Below are 24,604 nucleotides of genomic sequence, written 5' to 3'. Positions count from 1 at the left end.
GGGGAAATGCACCACTCCTATTTTAAATAATAATAAAAAAAATACAACAGCCAAATTAATTGGATTATTTTTAATTCAGTAGCTAGAAGCATTGAATATATTTCACACTATAAAATGGCATACGTTTCATTAGCTACAAAAGCTGATTTAGTTTTAACATGAAGAGTTAAGAGAGTAACCGTATTACCATTTGTCCTCATTTGATTCTTTTTTTTTTTTCAAAAGGACACAAGTGAATCTGCCAAGTAATATTTGACAACACGCCGACTTCACTGATATACAACTCATAAACAACATTGCATCACCTTGCTGCAGGATAGAAAAAGTTGAAATTGTGTATTACAATTTGTCCGAAGAATTCCCAAATTTTTTCACACTTGGGTTTATTAACTGCTACATATCAGTCAGTAACAAACTCAAATATTTAGTATTTAACCAAATTTGTATAACTATGTGTTAACTTATAAAGAGGTGCAGCTCTCTTATCGACAGATAGCAGACAGTAACTTATGAATATTTACTGTATGTACAGACTATTATACATAGTGCAGTAATATCGCACATCGCACTAAACTGTGACATTTAAGCACATGTATGGAACGTTCATTATATTAAAAAATAAATCTGGATGATAGAATGACAAAACAAACAGAAATACACTCACAATTTCTCTACAGCACATAATGGGATAACCGAAATAATTACTTTCTTGGCGAATTAGTGTATGAAAACTAATTTCATGATTTATTAGGTCCAAAACAATAACTCATAACACAGATGTATTTCTGGCGATTAGACACCTGCTAAGGATACACAATCAAAAACAAATGAATCAGAAACAAAGTGCAAGTGTATTAGCATTTGGATACCATCAGAATAGATTGTGTGTTTTCAGAAAGTGTTCGAGAAAGCCAAACCAGGCAGGTATGCAAGGTGATTAGCGTAGTATGCCAGTGTTGATCCATTTAGCTACCAAAAATGTTCTTGCGGCAGATTTCATAAATGCCTAAATTTATGAACACACAAAGGCAAGTTAATCTCACAAAAGCAGCATGTATGTTTTGGAGGAGGAAAGCCTTCTGCAGACATCAAAGTTAATAACTACAAACATCTAAAATATTTCACATGGAGGAGTGTGGACTGAATCACACTCCGCTTTCATAGTCTGTGAATGGAAAATAGATGTTTTTCCAAATTCGCTCATAGTTATAACTATAGTTTATTGTAATTTGTAGGATATTAACCTTAACAAAGTCAGGGACTGACAGCGGTTTGTTTCCACAGATTCCACAGTGTATCATCATAATTTTTTTATGATTAAAAAAAACATCTCGAAAACACGCCAGTGTATAAAACTCTGCAGGGTCATGTGCGCTAAAGCCATACGCAAACAGTGTGTGTGATATAAAAAGGAGTAAGCATAAGTCGTATGACACTAACCCGCCACAGATTATTTGCTTACCTACTCACACAAAGTTGCCTGTGCTTATTTTGTTTGACTCTGCATTGTGCAATTTACTATGTGGCTGTGTGCGCTTTTCATCTGTCCAGCGACCTTGTGTGTGTGCATGTGGTTTTTACCAAAAAAGGACTAAAAGTGTACCTCGACCATTAGTAGAGTTCACAAGGTCTCTTCCTCCACTAAGCTTACATTCCTTGCCTTTTTCACGCATGCCGAGGCCCCCTTCTGGCTAGAATAAACCTTTCATCACTTCCCTCAGTCAATTACTGGAGCTCCTTCATCCTGTTGAGGGCAGATCCGGCTTTGAACCACTCAATCTGCGTGTCGTTGAACGTGTGGTTCAGGGAGATGGACTCCTGGCTGCCATCGCTATGTTTGATCACCGCTGTCAGTGGCTAGAGGGACAGATCATTATTCATTCATGATAAGTATCACTATCACTCCATTCAGGGGATTTAAACGTATGTTTATGATAGAGATGTCCCCGATCTGAACACGTCATTGAAAATCGGGCAGCAGCAATCGTTCAATCGTTGCTGGCGAAATGCTAGACATTTACACTACTGAAAAAAACTTGGCAGAACAAGAGAAAATGTCCAGCGACACCAAAAAAGTCAAGAAAATCGTAACCAAAACAGCTAAATTTCTAAACAAATTTATTTTTAATGTAAGTTTACTTATGTAACACAAAATATTTAAACGTAATTTTTTTTGCAACCTTATTTTGTGTTGCACAACTATCTTGCAAAACAAAGTCATTTTTTTTTTCTCACTTAGCTGAAACCACGGCTGTACTAATAACTCATTAATAAGGCTATAATGTTGGCATAGTTTTTTTCAAATAGGCAGAATGAAAAAGACATTTGGATGTGCTTTTCCCCCCCCCTCTCCCTTAATATATTTCCAAGGTATCGGATCAGGAGTCAGTAATGGCAAATCCTCAAAATCAGGTGATCGGGACGATTATTACTGTGGTTGTAATTTGCAGTGATGTATAACTGCAACTACGACCACACTAGTAAGCATTGTTAAATGAAGACAACATCCAAAGTGCCATTGACATTTATGTGTATACATTGCCAAGAATGACACAATCTACATGGCTGGTTAATGGCTGAAGGGTAGTGCTTACCTTGCCAGGGGCAAATGATTTTAGGCCTGTGATTGAAATGTGGTCATCAGGGCGAATTTTGTCGTAGTCGCTAGCGTTAGCGAAAGTTAGTGGCAGCAGGCCCTGCTTCTTCAGGTTAGTTTCTGTAAAAATGCAACAAGAAACAAAACAACACAATAATAACCCAACAAAGACTCTTCTTTCTTCATACATCTTCAAGACAATGAGACATATACCTTTAAAAGTGAATAAAAGAGTATGTGATTGTTTCTGTCCTTTGTGTAGAACATGTATGAATAGAGGTTGGCAAGAGCCTTTGCTTTTAAAGGAACCTCTGATTTAAAGACCTCTAAGCTCTAATAAGCCACAATTGTTCTCTTTTACTAAAATATGTTATTATAAACATAAAATATTGCCATTGATTATAAATCTATAATATTTAGTACATGTTTTGACCTACGGAGGGTGCCATGTTTTATGGACCCTCAGGGTGATGACGCAGATTGTCATTGTCACTTGACGAATACTACCAGGTTACTGCAATTCCTTCTACACGGCAAGACGTTAAACACATGCGCTCATCGGTTGAAAGCGGCAACATCATTTTTTTCCCTACTCTCGTCTCGTCTCATCCCTTCTTTCCTGTTCATTTTGCTTTTGCTGCTCGTTTTGTGAAATATCGACTGTGCTGTCATGCTCATTAATGTTCCTCTCGGGTTCAAATTGAAAGGGTTGAACAGATCACATGTTTAGGTTGCTAGTCATATTCTGGGAAGCCTGTAAGCGTAACCATGTGACGTTACCACCCTGCGACGTCAACAACAATGGCGGACTAATTTTATAAGTTGTATAAAAACTAGGGCTGTCAAAATTATCGCGTTAACGGGCGTTAATTAATTTTTTAAATTAATCACGTTAAAATATTTGACTCAATTAACACATGCACTGAATGACCCGCTCACGCATTGCCTCAAACGGATTACAATGACACCGTTTATGGACATTAAGAGTGAAGAGAATGCCACCGGCCGCTTGTGGGCAGCGCCGTTCCATACTAATGTTATTCCTTCTACTTGTGGGAGAATTAGTAGTTGTGAGACATTTATACTGTTACATTGTGGTATTTGTGCTCCACGCATATTTCTGTAAGTTTTCTTTCTTTTATTGGCAATTATGTGTCTCTTGTTGTATTTTGGGTAAGATATGTACAGAGATATATACCGGTATGTTATAAAGGCAAGTGGACACAGGCGTTCTTGGGACCGCGCTTTTTATTGGCAAAAGCTTCGGCAACTCCTTCATAACAAACATAAGTATCATTTAGTGAAAGCACAACAAAAATAATATTCCTATGTCTCAAAAAAAAAAATAATAATGTTCACAAAAAGGAAAGCACTTCAGTCTGTAGTAATGAGGCCCTATTCTCACACAGTTAAACAACAATGCAAAGTGAACTGGCTTGAACCGGCAACTTACTCAGACTTTGGTCACTCTATTCTTGTTATTGTTATTTTTATTGTTAATATTATTATATTAACTCTACTTTTGATCGAAAATTTTACAAATTTTATTAAAACGAAAACATGAAGAGGGGTTTTAATATAAAATTATTATAACTTGTAACTATAACATTTATCTTTTAAGAACTACAAGTCTTTCTATCCGTGGATCACTTTAACAGAAAGAATGTTAATAATGCCATTTGTGGATTTATTGTTATAATAAACAAATACTGTACTTATGTACAGTATGTTGTATGTATATATCCGTCTTGTGTCTTATCTTTCCATTCCAACAATAATTTACAGAAAAATGGCATACGGTATTTTAGAGATGGTTTGAATTGCGATTAATTACAATTAATTACGATTAATTAATTTTTAAGCTGTGATTAACTCCATTAAAAATTTGAATCATTTGACAGCCCTAATAAAAACGAAAACAACAAGAGGGGTTTCAATATCAAATTATTTTAACTCATAATAACGTTTATCTTTTAAGAACTGCAAGTCTTTCTATCTGTGGATACCTTTAAGATGCGCTCCTCGTTCCCCTTGAAAACTTACCGTGGATTCGGGCAAAGCTTTTGACAATGATGGCGCGTCCTCCCAAGTGCCGAGGCTCGAGTGCAGCATGCTCTCTGCTGGATCCTTCGCCGTAGTTTTCGTCTCCAACTACCACCCAGTTGATTCCATTCGCCTAGGTTGCAGATTAAAAGGCCTTTTCACACTTGTCAAATTTAGGTTGATTAAAAGAAACACTGAACCATATTCGCTCTTCTCCAAACTGTGGTGTGCACCTAACATGGAACCTTGAAGCTTAATCGTAATCTCCATGGGGTTTGGATCACGGACGGGTGTTAAAATGATAGCAAAAAACAATTATCTAATAATAAATATCAGCCGTCATGATCATATATTGGGAGAAATTGATTTCACTGTATTTCAATTAAAATTATCAAATGCCAGAACTTCAAGTTCACCTTATAGTGACGAGCCACATCCGGCACGCCATCATACTCTCCGGTAATATGGTTCTTGACTTTGTTGACGGCATCGTTCTCTGTGTTAACAGCACCGATCAGCATGTTGTTGGAGATGTTGTCAAGGTGACCCCGGAATTTCAGCCAGGGCCCGGCAGCGCTGATGTGATCAGTGGTGCACTTTCCCTTCACCTAAAAGATTTAAGTGAGAAGACTGTATTAAGGAATTATTATACTTGCAGTATCTTAGGCCACTTTGAAGCCTGCTGAAGTGCTCCGCTCTGCTTGTAAGTAATTTTTTGTGTCTACTTTATGTGGACCGAAATATAAATAGTTTAAGACAACATACTGAGGTTGTTTCATCCTACCTTTATGAGGACCTTCATTTCTTCCAGGTCGCTTCCAAGCCACTTGTCGAAGGGCTCCAGTAGCTGCAGACGGTTGCTGGAGGGGTTTACATCCACCTAAAAAACATTAAATATGAGACCTTAAAGAGAGCTTTGACTGGGTTTAATCAGTCTGGGTGTTATCAATCAATATTTAATACGGCTGTCAAAAGTATCAAAAACTTTCATAGTATCGAATATCGATACTAAAATGTACCAGATAGGATACTTGATTGCAAAAATATATATACAGTGGTACCTCTACTTAGAAACGTCTCTACAAATGTAATTTTCAGGTTACAATACGTTTAAAAGGGAAAATACTGCAATACAATACTGTAAAATATACGTATGTCCTTCCTACTTTATGCTTTTAAATGTCACCCCATAAGATCTTGCTGTCTCATTGGTCATCTTTCCCATCATGCCTCCGTAATGGGATACTGCTCTCCTATTGGCCTATTGTTGATGACGTTTCAATTTGGGTGTCGCAGTATGATGGCGTGCACAGGCCGGTGTTATAGTAATACAAATCAACTTAGAATAAAGTATAACTTTATTAACATTTGTTTTAGTCTGTAACAGAAAAGAGTTAAGGCGCATCAATTTGCCTTAATAAAAAAAGTCACAACCAAACTGTAGAAATACACTTATGGTACATTTTTTGACCATTTGATACTGAAAAATAAAACTTAATATCAATAGATAATAATAAATTCAAATTAAACGACAGTGTCATTAGACAGAGGGACAGTTTTTATTTTTGCTGCAGGCAGTATCAGCTCCTTTGCTATGGTGTGAGGTTATTATGTACTGAGCATGCTAACAGGGCATGCTGGTTTACAGCTGTAACATTGACAAAGAAGGACGATTCCTGGCAATATTCGGCACGTTTTCACTGGAAAACAGTCAAGTGGCTTATCAATGTTATCGGGGTCTAATGTCTTTAGGTAACATCTTAATTGATTTGGCTTCCCGCTGCAAACATTTTTAGACACAGTAAGCAGACTGGTCTTCCTCGTCTCCTACTATATTCTTTTCTGTGTGCTCTTATTCTGTTCAAAAATACTGATAATGAGAGCGCCACTGCCACCTACTGAGTGGGTATGCAAGTACACTTTATTCTCGTACGGTAAAAAATGTTTCCCCGAGGTCACATGCGCCACCCCCGGCATGGCTCTGCGCCCGTCCCACAATTTGAGAAGTACTGCTTTAGCGGGTCGACGTCCGAGCCTCAGGGCACCTCACGATACGATACGATTCGCGATACAAGGCTCACGATAACGATTATCTCACGATATCACAATATAGCAATTATCGATATATTGGTCAGAAATTTGATACATGATATTCTACGATATAACTGATGAAACGAGAAAAAAAAAACATAAAAAAGATATTTCAAAATAGAAAAAGTACTGTTTAAGATATTTATTAAACAGTGACACCTTTTCTGTGCAACATTGCTATAAAATATGAATCTACTGCAAATTGTGTACCTGCACATATAGAGGAAACAAACCGCAACCACTGATATCTCTTGGAGAGATCATAATGAATGGCACCCTTAATTTCTTTAAAGTTTTAAATCTTTCAAAAAAAAATTTAACAGTGCTGTAGGCGTCAGTCAGCAGTTGAGCTTGAAGTGGGGCAATGATAAAATTGGTGGGTCTTCGTATATGACCTTTGTTGCCAAAAGCATTGGTTTAAGCACTTCCACCATCTGCTTCAGCATTTAAGATGTCGGACTCAGTCACAATTTTCCTCACCTTAAAAACAACAAAATAAAACAAAAAATATTAGTTACTTAATAGCTTTTGAGTTGAAATCCTGATTTTTTTGTGTTGGAAGTATTGCGCGAATTTAAAAAAAATGAATTGAATGTATAGAAATTAAAAATGCAATAATTACCTATTTTTAATATGTAGGCTACATTAATTACGTATCATGCACATCACCTTATATATCTTGGAAGCTAGTCAAACCATTTTAATAGCTTTTTGAATCAAAATGGCAGTAACAACAGTTTGTGTAGTAAACTAGATGGAAAGTGGTTCTCAAATAATATCAAATAAATCAGTAATTTCATGTAGGCTTGTTTGATATTCATTTTCATTCAGTTTAGGGTCCTGGTTTATTTTATATCACACAACACCAAATGTCATCAAAATAATACATGTAAAATAAAAAAATCAATTACATTGCAAAACTTTCTTACCTCAAGTGATGAAAGTGAAGCAGTGAAGAAATCCGTGTCCTCTTCGTCACCAGCTGGCAGTGAACCTTATTTTTCTTAGACAATTCTTGCATACACCAAAGTCCTTGTTCACCTTACTTCCTTTCTTGTTGGTGTAAAATCTAAAGTGTGTCCACATGTGTGATTTGTAGCAATATTTTTGTCACTTTTTCCTCCGCCGTTCCCACGAAGCTTTATTTTTTTCAACCCACTTGGAGCTTCCTCTCTTCTTCTCTAGACGGCTTGTGTGCACTTTACCTTCACCGCCACTCTTGAGCGCCCCTAGTGGACCGCCAAGGAATTGTTCAACAAACACTGAGCTGTTGACAGCATCCAATGGCCAATATGTCAAATAAAAGTATCGATACTTGGCAGGAGCATATCGATAACCGATCGGGTTGCAAAATATCGCGATATATCGCTGTATCTAGATATTGTCACACTCTTAATAGGTACCATCGATCTCATGAAAGAGGACTTGCCTCACTTGAAAGGTAAAATATACAGTGGGGAGAACAAGTATTTGATACACTGCCAATGGGTTTTCCCATTGGCAGTGTATCAAATACTTGTTCTCCCCACTGTATATACACTTTTTTTCTTTGCATTTTGTTGTATTATCTACTTATTTAAAGGTATTAACAGTTAGGTTAGTTCATGTTAGGTTAGGTATATGGAATGATACAAATGTGTTTAGCTGTTGTATTTTTTCTGGTTTTATCCCAATTATGAAATTGAATGTGGCGTGTCAGTAGTGCTTGGAACAGATTAGGACATTTACATGTAAAATGCGTCTCTATTTACGGAATTTTCAGGTAACGAGACTATTTCCCGAACCAATTAATTTCGTAAGTAAAGGTACCACTGTACTCAGATTTTGCACTACCACAGATCACCAGATATGTATCATTATGAGGTGAATTTGATTTTGACTATTGTTGATCGCAATGGAGGATATTTTTGCATTTTCCTGTTTTACTCATTGGCTGCCATTGACGGCGTAAGATGTCCAATCCCTTTGAAATGGATTTGACTTCTATTAATAATGAAATTAAAATTCTTTAAATGAGTTTAATTTTCAGTCATGAAATTGGATGTCTCTCTCCATCAAAGGCAACCAATGAGTTAATTATCTTATTGTGACTGCATGGAGAGGCTTATCACTAAGATTATTCACAGATTGCTACAAAATGGATCGATGCTATTGAGAAGTAACATTTGTACATTGAAAGATTATGATTAACTGTATTTCAATGATACTTTACGCTTCATTCTTTTTCTGTACTTGATAAAAGGAAAATCGACTGAGCTGACCTCAACAGAGCTGCCATCAGCAGGGGGATGCTGGTAGGTGTCTTGGCCAGGGTCAAAATCTCTGGAGGGGAGCTCATCACCAGTGGGGGGTTCTAGTTTAAATTTATCACCATTCGGAGCAGTCAAGTAATCCGTCTCGGGGTTGAAGTTGAGAGTACCAGCGAGAGCCAGGGCAGTGACAATCTATGATGAGTTCCATAAGAAGCATTTAAATAAGACTAAATCACAGTAAGCGGTTTCTCTCACTATGAACAATGAAACCATACATGTTTGGTTTTGGCATTCAAGCAACAACAATCCTTACCTCGGGAGAGGTGACAAAAGCATGAGTAGCTGGATTAGCATCATTGCGAGCGGTGAAATTCCTGTTGAAGGACGTGACAATGGTGTTCTTCTCTCCTTTTTTCACATCCTTCCTGTTGATAGTGTATATACAAGCATGTTAGCATGCGGGACTTTGTATTTGACATTCAGAACTTCTTTAACTGTGTAATACCTGTCCCATTGACCAATACATGGTCCACATGCATTGGCTAATACAATCCCACCAACATCACTCAGGATCTTTGCCTGGATGAGACATTGCAATATTAACTTGAGGGGATTCTTTCTGATTTCGTTAATGCACAAAAAACCTATGTGTCAATCCTCTTAAGTACGCCAATTGAGAAATGAAATATACTGTACTGTACGTTTTACGTGGTTCTGAGTTGACTCACATATCCGTCCCTCTCAATCGTGGCACGAATCTGTTCTGAACCGGGGGTGACAGTGAACTGGGCCTTGCACTTCATGCCTCTATCCAAGGCCTGCTTGGCAAGAGAAGCAGCTCTGCCCATGTCCTCATAGCTGGAGTTTGTGCAGCTACCAATCAGACCTGCAGAAAGATCAGGTTTCAACTTAAAAGAAAATAAGGCACAATACATCAACACACTCTGATCCCACGTTAGGTAGGTAAATTTCTCAATGCTACTTGTCTTATAGTTTTTTGTCTGATTCATGTAACTAACACATTAAAAAAATGACAGAATCAAGGCCAGTTTTTGGCAAAAAATGTACAATGCCGCCAAAATTTGACAAAAAAAAATTAAAATTAAAAAAAAATTAAATTAAAATTCACCACGGATTTTCAATACGCCCCATTCATTTCTAGTGGCATATTAGATTACCACAAAAGCGTTTCTATTCACTCCTATTGATTTTTCAAATCAGACCAGTATCCCCCCCCTCCAAAAAAATCCTCAAATTGGTCCAAAATCAACAGGAAGTGGCCTGTGAATGCCCCAAAATGTATAGGAAATGACAGAAAATAAACAGGAAGTGACCTAGAAAAATGCCCAAAACCCAACATGAAGTGACCTGGAGATTAAAGCTGTAGCTATCGATTATTTTAGTAATCGATTAATCTGTCAACTAGTTAGTTCGAATAATCGAGTAATCGGTTAAGAAACACTTAATGCTTTGCAGAATACATTTTAGGAGATTTAAAACATAGGCTTGCTAAGATTGCAATGATTGCATTTTTAAAAGAGCATTAAATGCAAATACAAAATAAAATTCCGGAGTGTTTCTTCAAACTGCAGAATTGCACTTTCATTTAAAAAATACATTAAAATACCTGAGCTTAGCCTTAAATGGTATAAAAAATAAATAAATGAATGAGGATCTAAGCACAACAAAAGAACAATTGGCTAACTTGCATAGCAAAAGTCGGCTAGCTTAAATGCTATTAAATGCTAATTTTTTTTTTTACGATGCTCTTAAATCGTTCAAACACATGTACCCACAAAAAAACCTGCTAAATATACCTATAAACTAGGGCTGTCAAACGATTAAAACTTTTAATCGAGTTAATTACAGCTTCAAAATTAATTAATCGTAATTAATTGCAATTAATCGCGATTCAAACCATCTATAAAATATGCCATATTTTTCTGTAAATTATTGTTGGAATGGAAAGATAAGACACAAGATGGATATATACATTCAAAATACAGTACATAAGGACTATTTGTTTATTATAACAATAAATCAACAAGATGGCATTAACATTATTAACATTCTGTTAAAGCAATCAATGGATAGAAAGACTTGTAGTTCTTAAAAGAAAATGTTAGTACAAGTTATAGAAATTTTATATTAAAACCCCTCTTAATGTTTTCGTTTTAATAAAATTTGTAAAATTTTCAATCAAAAAATAAACTAGTAGCCCGCCTTTGTTGATGTCAATAATTACTTACACAATGCTCATGGGTGCTGAAGCCTATAAAATCAGTCGCACCCAAGCGCCAGCAGAGGGCGGCAAAACTCCATACAACACAATTAACAAGCAGTTAACTGTACCATCATTTAAATCTGTCTGAGCGGGGGGAGTACGTTAATTGTGTCAAATATTTTAACGTGATTAATTTAAAAAATTAATTAATGCCCGTTAACGCAATAATTTTGACAGCCCTACTATAAACTAAATTACGCATGCATATGAATAAAAAAATAAATACATAATATTACCTCAAACGAAAACTTATCTGATGTTGGTCTTAATAGGGAGCAGCTGGCTTTCGCCTTGTTAAGAGTTATGTCATATTCACTATGGCCACTAAAGGGTAGTGTACCCACCCAAATCATTACACCACTTTCAAAACAAACCATTACAACACCACTCTAAACAAATCCTCGAGGCAGCAAAATTTGATTCAAAGCTTCTTTCCTAATCGAATTACTTGAGTTAATCGATTAATCGTTACAGCGATAAATAGCGATGAAATTTAGATGCGCTAAAATCAACAAGAGGTGACCGAAAATGAACATTAAATAGATGTCAAATTCATTTAAACTGTGAGGATTGGCTGTTAATGCTTATCTTTCAGCGTCATTGACGGCGCTAGACGTCCAATTCGTTAGGACTGGAAGGGCGAATGAATAACCAATGAGTTAACAAGGAAGAGATTGAAATCTACAGAATGTGACCGATGGGAGAGCAAAGCATCCCCAAGCAATTTCTCCAGAAATTTCATTTTCTGGTTTAGAATACTGTATGTTGATCATTCCAGTTAAACAGAGCGGTGCAGATACTGTTATGTGTCACTAATAATTTGAGTAAACAATTTAACTGCACTGACTGCAGTGAGAGCTGAAAGAGGAGAAACCTTAACGTCCTGATTCAGCAGTAATGTAATAGCAGGTCAATAACACAGTTGGTGGCAAAAAAGAAAGAAATATCCTATTTCGCTAGACAAAGCAACACAATATTTTTTTCTTTTTTTTTTTTAAACTTACTGACTTTGACTTACCAACTTTAACCTCCAGGGGCCAGCCACTCTTCTGAGCAATGGCACCAATGTCGGACACGGGGTGGGCTAAGTCGGGGGTGAAAGGCCCGTTGATGTGTGGCTTCAACTGTTAGAAGAGTGAAACAATGAATAAAGACTGACAATTATAACGTGGGTATGTTTGCAACTAAACAAAGGCGCAGAATTTGAGTCTAACAATACATAATAGACAGAGAGGGGGAACATGTGACAGAATCAAACTGAAAGGCTAGTGGAAAATCACCTCAATTTAACAACCAACAATAGAATATTATGAAATTGGAGGAATTGAAAATGATCAAAGTGGTTTCTCTGAAACAACACTGCTTTCAAAACACGTGTTTCACATCAGGAATTGTTCAATATCAAAAGTCAACATTATTAAACAATATACTGCACCTCGCTTAGGTTAATCTCAATGGTCTGGTCGTATTCACAACCATTATCAGGAACCAAGTCACCTTTAAATTCATCAGCTAGTGAAGCAATATCTACGGAAGGTGTGGAAAAGGACAAGAACAGTTCATATATTGTGATTATGTGTAAATAAATACTAATTAAATATCACAAGAAAGACTTTCACACGAGTTACCTGCTCGACCCGTTTTCTCAAGATAAGTCTTCATGCGATGGTTGTAGGGGAAAAGGGATGTAGTAGCTCCAATCTCGGCACCCATGTTACAGATGGTGGCCATTCCTGAGTAAGTAAAAAGACCACATGAATTTTAGAAGAAAAAAAAAAGCACAAGTTAATCTCATACATCCTACATACCTGTACAAGAGATTGAGTCAACTCCAGGCCCATGATACTCTACAATGGCACCTGTGCCACCTTTTACAGTTAATATTCCAGCCACCTTCAAAATGACATCCTTTGGAGATGTCCAGCCAGATAGGGAGCCTGTTAGCTTTACTCCAATCACCTGAAAGCAACACAAAATACTGTTTAGGAATCCATAAGTAGAGACATATATACTCAAAACTCATCAAGAGAATCAAGTAGGTACTAAAATGATGGGAAAAAAAACTCACTTTCGGACATTTTAGCTCCCAAGGGATTCCGGCCATGACATCAACAGCATCAGCTCCACCAACTCCAATACAGATGCTACCTAAACCACCGCCATTGGGAGTATGTGAGTCTGTACCAATCAGCATCACCCCAGGATACGCGTAGTTCTCCAAAATGATCTGTACAAGACACGGGATATTCCTGAATTCACCATTACATCTGAGCCATTAAAAGTTCTGGTACAACCATTGACATCAATAGGAAATGTCATCTTCTGTGTCTCGTACCTGATGGATAATCCCTGATCCAGGTTTCCAGAAGCCAACTCCATATTTGGCACCAGCACTTGCAAGGAAATTATACACTTCCTGGTTCACTTCCTGTGTCAGAATTTAATTTTTAGGAATTTTCCATGCATTGTAATGCTTTCAGGGACATTGGTAACTCGTGTGGAAATATATTCAAATGTTGACCCTTTATATGGTGATGAGCTATTTTGCGCATTAAAATAAATAAATACTAGAAACCATTATCATACATATACAGTGATTCATCGCTACTTCGCGCTTCAAACTTCGCGTCGTTAGTCCATCGCGGATTTTTTTTCCAATCAAAAAATAAATACCGTAATTTTCGGACTATAAACTGCTACTTTTTTCCCTCATTTTGAATCCTGCAGTTCATAGTACAGCGCGGCCTATTTGTTGATAGATTTGTGTTAATAGGTAACACTTTGACAGCGTTGTCGTAAGACTGCCATAACACCATCCTAATTATGACATGACAGTGTCATTGTCATTAATGAATGCTTATGACAGATGTCATTAGGTGTCGTCCGGAAAATAATGTCATTAACTCCATTTATGTCCAGCTCGGATCTTTTACATCCATTCAAAAGTGAGATAATTTGCTGGATGGCACAAATTGACATCTGTCATAAGCATTCATTATTGCTCATGGAAGTGTCATGTCATAAGTACGATGGTTTTATATAGCAGTCTTATGACATCACTTTCAAATAAAGTGTTACCGAATAACATAACTATCAATTAATGAAACAACTGGAACAGTAACTGAAGAAATAATTAGCACAGAACATGTATTTTGATTGTTATGTACATCTGTAGCGCTGCAATGCATTCTTGGAAGCATGTTAGACGACAACAGTGTTGACAACAGAGGTTGACTGTCTCCACCAAGGAAGCAGTGATGGCCACATTAAGCTTTTTGAAGCAATGAAGCTTTACATCCAATTGGTGGAAAGCTTCATGGTGGTTCATTTGTTCTTATGACAGTCTTATGATCCCGCTGTTAAATAAAGTGTTACTGATTAATACCGTAAATTCCGGACTATTGAGCGCCCCTGATTACAAGCCTCACCCAGTACATTTTTAAAGAAAAAAGCATTTTGTACACACATAAGCCTCTCCTGCCTATAAGCCGCGTGTGCCCACATAGTAAACTGAAATATTTATAAAGGAATACACAGTTTTCTAAGTTTTAATACCATACTTTAACGAATCGGGTTATGATATAGCGCGTGACTTACAGGTAAGGGAGGTGCAGAAGAGCAAGAGACGTGCTGTTGTTGCGGGTGTGTCTGTGTCGGCTGCTAGAGGCAGCAGTCGTGTGTTGTTCGACGAGTTTCCAAAATAAAGAATTGCAACCTAACTTAGTGGGTTACTCTTTGTCATCGTTACAATACCTTAAATTTTCTTTCCAAACAGCGCCAGCAACACGGCACTTAGCTGACTCCTCAAGCTCACTCCTACGCGTGTCGTCCTCTTCGTCACGCAACAGACCGGCTTTTGGAAACCCGTTGGTGATGGTGGATTTTTTTCATGCTGCTCCACGCTGTCAGACTATTGCAAAAGTTGCTCTTCGCATACGGCCACTTTTGTAAACGATCTGACGCCGCTGGCCATCCAAGCCTTCAATTCAACTCGGCACGTCATATCCATTCCTTCTAGCATTTTCCATGATGCGGGTATGCTAATTTTACTAATACACAACGATGAGGGTCTGCTACATTTATTCGTGCACAAAGCACAAAATTAAAATACGGGTAAGAGTGCAAACTAGCGTCTTCCTCGACACATATATTGCACGTGTCTTACGCTTACATTTTATGCTCTAGCGCTCCTGGCGGTCGTTAGAAAAATTGATAAATTGGCCGCATCATTGGATACGCCGCAGGATTCAAAATGAGGGAAAAAAAGTAGCGGCTTGTAATCCGGAAATTACGGTATATACAGCTGCGGCTTATAGTACGGTGCGGCTTATCTATTAAAACATACCGTTTTCGTGTCAAATCTGGTGGGTTACGGCTTATAGCCAGGTGCGCCTTATAATTCGAAAATTACGGTAAATGCAGAATTTTATAGAGCTGTCCCAATCCGATCACAGAGTCTCTCACTCTCGCTCCCATCGCTTATCTTGGTCAGGCAGTGCACTGGAGTTGCTAATTAAAGTTAACGATGACTGACAGACAGTTAAGGTTTGATCTTGCCAGTGACGCTTGTAAGCAGAGACTTCAATGCACAGCATGCTTCAACATCGTTTCACTTGTTAAACAGTTACTGTGAAAAACACATTGTGTGCAAGTGAACAGCTTGAGCGGATTTGAGTGGACTCACTCAATGAAGCATTTAATAAAAACAAGCATTTTTCTACTTTTTTAAAATGGATTGGGGGTCTACTTTTTTTCTTCTTTAAAAATAACTCGGTGGGACAGTAACATGTTTAAAACTTATAATTATTACATTTGAAGTGCTTGAAAACCATTCATTAAAAAAGTTTTTTTATTGATACTTTGGGACAAAAAGTGAAAAAACATGTCTTATATGTATCCCTTTCCAATGATAAATCTGAATAAATATGTTGTACACACAAAAAAAACCCTACTTCGCATTTTTTCACTTATCGCGGCGGGTTCTAGTCCCCATTAACCGCGAAAAACAGATCACTGTAATTCAAATTATGATTTTTTTTTTCTTTAAATAATTAAAATGAATAAAAACAAATGCGTACTGGTTACGGCCCCAAGTAACACTCTAAAGTGGGCTTTTATTTTTAATAGTATTTAACTCATTGCATGCCATTGAGAGGTACAATTCCTTTAAATTGGGAGGAACCTCTGTGAAGTTGACCCCCAGACAATGCTAATTTATATAAAAATGATGTCAATCGTTTGTTCTAATTTTAAGCTGTAAAAAGTTTTGTTTGTGCTGCTATCATTTATGTACGTACATATGTACATATACTAGTCCTTCTCAAAAAATTAGCATATTGTGATAAAGTTCATTATTTTCTGTAATGTACTGATAAACATTGACTTCCATATATTTTAGATTCATTACACACAACTGAAGTAGTTCAAGCCTTTTATTGTTTTAATATTGATGATTTTGGCAAAAAAAGTCAAGAAAAACAAAAAATCCCTATCTCAAAAAATTTGCATTTTTCATCCGACCAATACAAAAAAGTGTTTTTTTAATACAAAAAAAAAGTCAACCTGCAATTAATCATATCAGCTATGCACTCAATACTTGGTTGGGAATCCTTTTGCAGAAATGACTGCTTCAATGTGGCGTGGCATGGAGGTAATCAGCCTGTGGCACTGCTGAGGTGTTATGGAGGCCGAGGATGCTTCGATAGCGGCCTTAAGCTCATCCACAGTGTTGGGTCTGGTGTCTCTTAACTTCCTCTTCTCAATATCCCACAGATTCTCTATGGGGTTGAGGTCAGGAGAGTTGGCAGGCCAATTGAGCACACTAATGCCAATGTCAGTAAACCATTTACCAGTGGTTTTGGCACTGTGAGCAGGTGCCAGGTCATGCTGAAAAATGAAATCTTCATCTCCATAAAGGTTTTCAACAGATGGAAGCATGAAGTGCTCCAAAATCTCCTTTGACCCTGCCATAGATAAAACACAGTAGACCAACACCAGCAGCTGACATGGCACCCCAGACCATCACTGACCGTGGGTACTTGACATTGGACTTCAGGCATTTTGGCATTTCCTTCTCCCCAGTCTTCCTCCAAACTCTGGTACCTTGATTTCTGAATGACATGCAAAATTTGCTTTCATCTGAAAAAAGTACTTTGAACCACTGAGCAACAGTCCAGTGCTGATTCTCTGCAGCCCAGGTCAGGCGCCTCTGCCGCAGTTTCAGGTTCAAAAGTGGCTTGACCTGGGGAATGCGGCACCTGTAGCCCATATCCAGCACACGCCTGTGCACGGTGGCTCTGGATGTTTCTACTCCAGACTCAGTCCACCGTTTCTGCAGGTCCCCCAAGGTCTGGAATCGGCCCCTCTCCACAATCTTTCTCAGGGTGCAGTCACCTTTTCTGGTTTTGCAGCGTTTCCTGCCACACTTTTTGCTTCCCACAGACTTCCTATTGCGGTGCCTTGATACAGCACTCTGGGAACGTCCTATTCGCTCAGAAATTTCTTTCTGTGTCTTCGCCTCTTGCTTGAGGGTGTCAGTGATGGCCTTCTGGACAGCAGTCAGGTCAGATTCAGATTCGGCAGTCTTGCCCATGATTGCAGTTTTGAGTAATGAGCCAGGCTGGGAGTTTTTCAAAGCCTCAGGTATCTTTCGCAGGGGTTTTGAGTTAATTTGTTGATTCAGATGATTAGGTTAGTAGCTTCTTTAGAGTACCTTTTCATGATATGCTAATTTTTTGAGAAAGGGATTTTTGTTTTTGTTTTTTTGGCTTTTTTGCCAAAATCATCACTATTAAAAATATACAAGGCTTGAACTACTTGTGTAATGAATCTTAAAATGTATGAAAGACTAATGTTTATCAGTACATTACAGAAAATAATGAACTTTATCACAATATCCTATTTTTTTAAAAGGACCAGTATCTTCTTTTATAGGTCAATCTGAAGTCAACCAGCCCCCATTTTGATTAAAAATGGCTAAAAATTGTGTCAATCGTTTGTGCTTTAAAATTTGTTTGTGCTGTAATGGTTTTGCAGATATTGTGCCTTTAATCTGTACTGATGATGTCACACAGCCCCCATCTACAGCAGAACGGAACTGCAATGGTGCCATTCGTTTATGCTGTCAAAATTTTCATTTGCGCTGCTATCGTTATATAGATATTGAGATATTAATTTCAACTGACACGTCACTCGCAGCCCTTCCGTATCTGAACTCCAGCGGCTGACGGAGCGCACCAACGCTCTCAATAACAGTGGTATGTCCCAACAACTAGTGCGAATGTAGCACAAACGAATGGCACTCAAGCCCCCCATTTGCTGCAAAATTGAGCTGGAGTGGGTCCACTCGTTTGTGCTAGTTGTTGGGATAGCCCATTGTTATTGAGAAAGTCAGTATACTGCGTCAGCCGCGGGATACCCCTATAAAAGAATTGTAAATATCTCAAAAACGACAACAGCAAAAACAAAGCTTTTTACAGCACAAACGATTGACATCATTTTTATTACAGACACATGATAAAATCGCTTACCGATAATTATCGGCCAATAATAGCAATTATGACATCACACCAACGAATCATATACTTGATTTAGCCTCCAAATGTGCACAATCGACGCAGATTTGTCCAATTCTGCGCCGGCACCTCAACCCTCACAAAGGCCTTTTTGTGCAATTAAATATTTACTTTGTAAGTAATATTAATATTATAAATAATTGGCTACTGGGAGACACAGACCTCTGCCCTTCATGGGCTAGGCTTGAGTTAAGATCCTCCAGGTTGTCACTGAAGTCTCTTCTTACTGCAAAGCTTCCTCTAAAGATTGCCCATCTCTCCCAAAACCTTGTTGCCATAAATTCATTAAAAATTTGGATTCAGTTTCGTAAAAACTATGGCTTAGCGGGTCCTTCAATTCTTGCACCAATAGCAAAAAATCATTTATTTCCTCCATCTAACTTCGACTCCACCTTCGTGACCTGGCACAATAGAGGCCTGAAAAATATTCAGGACCTATACCTTGATGGGCGCCTAATGAATTTCGAAGAGCTATCGAAGAAATTCAGTCTACCTCAATCCCATTTCTACCGGTTTTTACAAATTAGGCACTTCATTCAATCTACTTATCCAAATTTTCCCAATCGGCCACCAACCTCCTTGATTGATTCCGTGCTCAACCTAGACCATGCCCATAAACAAACCATTTCATCTATCTATAATTTCTCAGCTTGTCAGAGCCCCTTATATTCTCACTCCTTAAAACACAAGTGGGAGAACGAGATTGGGACTGAAATATCGGACAGTCGCTGGAAGCAGATTTGTAAGCTGGTCCACTCCTCCTCCATTTGTGCCAGACATGGTCTATTGCAATGCAAAATCGTTTTTAGAGTACATTACACCAATGCTCGACTTGCAAAAATTTACCCCACTATCATTGATGGCTGCAATAGATGTAAACAATCACCCGCCGATCACACACATATGTTTTGGTCTTGTCCTAACCTCACTAATTTTTGGCGGCAGATCTTCAACACACTGGAAACCGTATCTGGCACAGATCTGGGGGAGGACCCATGCATAGCACTTTTTGGTTGCCCTCCTCCAGTACCCGTTTTATCAGCACCAATACGCCATGTAATTGCCTTCACGACTTTACTAGCAAGACGGCTTATTTTACTCAAGTGGAAACATGCACATCCCCCATCATACAATAGTTGGCTCAAAGAGGTTTTGACTCATCTGAAGTTAGAGAAGATAAGATTCTCACTATCTGGAAGGGGAAGTACCTTCCAAAAAACCTGGCAGCCCTTTAAAGACCACTTAGATGGACTCACGATTTCTCAAGAAAGCAACTAAAAGCCTTGCCCCCCCACCCCCACCTTCCTCTTTTATTTTGTTAAAATTATGTAGTTTAGTTAGTTAATACGTCATCTTACTTCTTGCTCATTATAATATCAATGTCATCTATGGTAACGTTGAACTATTAAGGTTTTTTTTTTTTTTTTTTTTTTTTTTTTGTTGTTGTCGTGTGTATGTGGGTCTTGCTGTATTTTGTTTTGTTAGTGATGTATGCATGGTCTGTGTAAAATAGATGAAGAACCTGCTCACAAAACAGCCAATCACAACTCTGGAATTGTGTCAGTCTAAACGTTCACTCTTTGTTCGTATACCAGATGACCATGCTAAGATTAATAGATCTGTTATTTTTGTTCTGGCTGAGATGTACTGCATTAAAAAATTCAAATAAAAAGATGTATATAAAAAAATATTAATATTAATCAATATACATTGTTTAGATGTTTTAATATGGCACCGTCAATGGCAGCCAATGAGTTAAATGAGTGCCTGTATGACATTTTAAAAATTTGTTTTTAAATTACGGCATTAAAGGGTTAAAAAGATAAATACACCATAACCATGCAAAGAAAAACTATTAAGACACAAAACTAGAAAAGAAAGAGCTGACTGCAATTTTCTTTTGTACATTTCTCACCTTAGCCCTCTGCAGGTCCTGAGCCCCTCCGATCTGAGCCTCAATCAGATGATCACAGTGAATTGTGGATGGTACCGCCACCTTGGGTAGACCACTGCTGATGAACTGAAGCATGGCCATTTGAGCTGTAGCATCCTGCATAGCCACGCGGTCCGGGCGCAAGCGCAAGTATGTGCGACCGCGCTCGATCTCCTGGCCTGCCGGATCATCCAGATGACCGTACACAATCTTCTCAGACAGAGTGAGAGGTCTGTTGAGTCTGATAGAGAGAATGAAAATATTAAGATGTTGTTGTATAATGTATTTGCCCATTACAGAACTGACCTTTTACGCACGATGTTAATTTTCTGGTGCATCTGCCCATAGTCAACGCTGGAACCAGGCTCAAAGCGGCTCATTGCCACTTTGGCCTTGGCACTGAGAGCAGCTGAGACATGAACTCGCCTTATGCCAGTTCCAAGGGCCTGCTACAACAGAGCAAAAACAAAGTTAAATTCCAAGATATAATGTGACTTTTATTCTACGGTCAACACCAAGTTTTGAATTATATAATAACTCAGTGAAAGGGAGCAAATTGATCATCAATGCAAGAAGAAGAAAACAGCACAGGTTAAAATCAAATCAAGGGTTGCTGTGTGAAAATATGGCCTATAAACAAGTTTAGAGTTCCACATTTTAGCCACATAACCTGATGACACTATTAAAACTGATTACACATTTATATTTGACAATAAAATGCTTTACTTATTTCTGTTGTTTGAAAACAGCATCGTTAGTATAGCCTGAGAAAGTGGTAGTTTTCTTGAATAGGAAGTAATCTTATTACTGTTTATCCTCATTCCTTGTATTTCTCTTTAACTTGGTTCCTTGTGCAATAATTGAAAAGAAGTTCACGTTTAACTTTTTATTTTTTAATATTTCCCCCCATATGATTTATATTATTTTTTGCCAATATTACCCTTTCGCCCTGGGGTGGGCAAACCGGTCCTCAAGGGCCGTAGTGGGTCCTGGTCTTTGTTCCAACTGATCCAGCACAAACAGTTTAACCAATGAGGTTTCTGCTGTAACAAGAAGCACCTGACTGTGATCAACTGATTGTGCTTGCAAGACACCAGATTGGTGAAAACATTTCCTCTTAATGGGTTGGAACGGAAACCCGCACCCACTGCGGCCCTTTGTGGCATAGTTTACCCACCCCTCCTTTACCCACTTTCACAAACATTTCCTGGTAAATTCCCGTGTAAGGTGACGCAGGATTTACTCGCGTTATTGCTTTAACGCATGTAGCGATATCCCGGGAATGACACGGGTTAGACACTTTCACAGACTTGTCCTGTGTTGCCCACTGGTGCGCTCTGTGCGGAAGGGCTGCTGGCACCATTTTATAACCCAGACATTACGTCATTTTTGGTCAGCAACGGCTGTCATATTCTGTTGGTCAGATCGTGTTTTGTTACAGAGCCGGTTGTGGGAGCGTTCCCGACGTTGTAACTGCAGCCAATTCAAGCTCGTCAAGACTGTATTTAAGCCCAGGAGATCCAAGAGAAGGGTGCCGAAAAATTAACTTGCTGGACACCATTCGACACCTTGGACTTTTGACGTTCATGCATTTGCTAGCTTGTTCGTCTGCCGTCCTTGTTTTGAAATCCTCTACGTTGTGCTGGTATTTCAGTGTATTTGTTTTGTTGTCTTATTGGCTCTCTCCTTACCGCTTAGGTTGGTATTATTGATCCCCATCAACCTACTGTCACGAACCCATTGTCTTATTCCCCCTTTACTGTGCTCGCGTGTATTATTGTTTGTATTTAATAACCACTTGAACGCATCCCTCCGTTGTTTTCTGATTTGAGGTACAACCTTGTTCCCGCATTTGCGGCCACACATTTCCAAAGATGGACGATGGAATCTCTTCCTCGACTCTACGATCCAGTAGCAAATTAATTTTGTTATGTTTTCAGTTTAATTTAGCTATTTCCAACTTGCTATGTTGTTGTTGTTGCAATGTTTGTTTTCCATTTCGTCTTATTGCGAAGAAAGAGGAAGTGACGATCGGCCCGCTATAATATTTACATCATCAGCCACCGTGCTGTGACCTGGGAATTTAAAGCTTGCTTTCACATAAGCCTTGTCCCGGGAAAGTCCCGGACATTATACTAAGACGCGACCCATTACATGTCCGTCTGCTCTCCGTGTCAGTCGACCCGGGATATTGCTTTTACATACAAGGCCTGTCCGTTTAAATCCCGGGATTTTAACAGTGTTTAGGGGTATGTGAAAGGGTCTTTTGTTCTTTAGGCCTGTATGGCAAAAAGCCAACGTGAACCAGCGGAAACGCAGCTACACTTGTTACACTGACGTGCAAAAACGTGTCTGCGTTAAAACCAAAAAAGGAATACCTAAATTAATCGCACACAAACATGTTATTTAAAGTGACAAATTAACAGAAATAATATCCATTAATATTTATTTAAATTCAAGCATTTTTCTTTTCCAGGTCAAAGAGAAAAATGAATGAGCAGAAATTTGGCTAGTAAGAAATAACAATAAAAGATATAATCCATCTTTAAAAATATGTAGAATAAAAAGTACGCATAGAAACAATAGGAATATGTCATATTAATATATGTCATATTCTGTTGTTGACCAATAATAAGGATGGCGGGGATTTTTTTAGGGTCCAGTGGCTGGCCCCTAGGAGCCTTATGTATAGAGGACGGTATTTGGCACCATGGATGGCTGTTTGGCATGTAACACACATGATAGGAATCCTGAACTTTTTTTTTTTTTTTTAAACTTGTAAAGGTTTTTGGAGTGTTATGTTTAAGGCAGTTATTGAGAATCCCTTCTACTTTTTTCAACTTATTCACTTATACAGTTGTCTTAGTTTACATGATAAAATGAGCTATATGTTAAACATGGCCCTGTTTTTATTGTCTGGACAAAAAAGTGATGCAAGGACGCAATTCACGCTTCATATTACTAATGTGTCACACTTACCGAAAACCTGCTTAACTTAAGTATCATCTTTACTTGCCAGTTTAACCTCGGTGTCACCTTGCAACGCTGACGCCTGATTACAGGTGAATTTACAATTGCTGTTTATCTGATTTGACAACGTACTTATACTTGTATTTGTTTACGTGAGACTGGACGCAAATACACGGTCACATGCGTCACAGACTTGAGTCATACTGGGACGCTGTGACCTGCCTAGCGACGATGCACTACACTCTTATCTGCATTTTACAATTATTAGTGGACCATACTCTAGGAGCACAAATCTTTCATATATTTTGAATTTACACAGAAAGTTAAAATATCTGGAAAGACAATATGAGGTTTTCTTACCCGCAAACGAGTGACGGTGAAACAGTAGGACGCCATTTTGTTTCACAATAGGGAGTGTCGCGCAATATGACGTCACGCAATGTCGGCCCCGTTATGTACATAAATTGAATTTACAACTTTTAATGTCTTTAAGGGCCGTATATTTTTTCGTCTTCATGTCGGATAGGATGAAATATCTTCGGGAAGCATGATCTGTAAAAAAATTGGTTTCTTGAACAAGTAGCGATTTTTACGAGTTACACTAAACATATTCAAACAAAACAGTTCAAAAACAATCAAACGAAACGCTTTTGTGCGTGAGGAATATTGTTTCCTTTCGATAAAAAAGAAATCCTACAAAACAGATAGCATATAATGTATCCATGTCGAAATAAATGTTCAAAGTACTGCGAAATGTCAAAACAACTTCCAACGACCACATCATTATCAACTTCTAAGAACGTCATTTCCCACAAGCCTTTGTTTAAAAGGCATGTCTCCTTCGCTGTTGTGATTGGATAA

General features: G+C 38.2%; 1 protein-coding gene across 1 annotated transcript; it reads right to left on the bottom strand.

Annotated features, from left to right (window-relative positions):
• Window positions 1-55: 55 nt before the first annotated feature.
• Window positions 56-24,518, bottom strand: LOC130904541 (aconitate hydratase, mitochondrial-like). The gene is made up of 18 exons (XM_057817377.1): window positions 24,104-24,518; window positions 21,080-21,222; window positions 20,756-21,014; window positions 13,602-13,694; window positions 13,335-13,493; window positions 13,075-13,225; window positions 12,895-12,999; window positions 12,702-12,793; window positions 12,285-12,390; window positions 9,711-9,868; window positions 9,488-9,561; window positions 9,296-9,407; window positions 8,992-9,174; window positions 5,424-5,519; window positions 5,056-5,247; window positions 4,640-4,772; window positions 2,595-2,716; window positions 56-1,857 (listed from the first exon to the last, which is right to left on the bottom strand). The coding sequence occupies exons 1-18, from the start codon at window positions 24,137-24,139 to the stop codon at window positions 1,726-1,728; spliced, it is 2,346 nt and encodes a 781-aa protein (XP_057673360.1). The 5' UTR covers window positions 24,140-24,518; the 3' UTR covers window positions 56-1,725.
• Between the last annotated feature and the right edge of the window lie 86 nt (window positions 24,519-24,604).

Source organism: Corythoichthys intestinalis, chromosome 16 (assembly GCF_030265065.1).
Source record: "Corythoichthys intestinalis isolate RoL2023-P3 chromosome 16, ASM3026506v1, whole genome shotgun sequence".
NCBI classification, from domain to species: Eukaryota; Metazoa; Chordata; class Actinopteri; order Syngnathiformes; family Syngnathidae; genus Corythoichthys; species Corythoichthys intestinalis.
Note: the sequence above shows the minus strand (reverse complement) of the source record. Positions and strands in the feature narration are given on the sequence as shown.

What these genes read in the sequence shown, in the direction of transcription:
- LOC130904541 (XM_057817377.1), bottom strand. Translation starts at nt 24,139, where the DNA reads ATGGCGTCCTACTGTTTCACCGTCACTCGTTTGCGG. An exon ending in GGGAGCTAAAATGTCCGAAA is followed by an intron (nt 13,226 to 13,334) that starts GTGAGTTTTTTT and finishes TGTTGCTTTCAG; the next exon opens with GTGATTGGAGTAAAGCTAAC. An exon ending in TTGAGATTAACCTAAGCGAG is followed by an intron (nt 12,391 to 12,701) that starts GTGCAGTATATT and finishes CTCTTCTAACAG; the next exon opens with TTGAAGCCACACATCAACGG.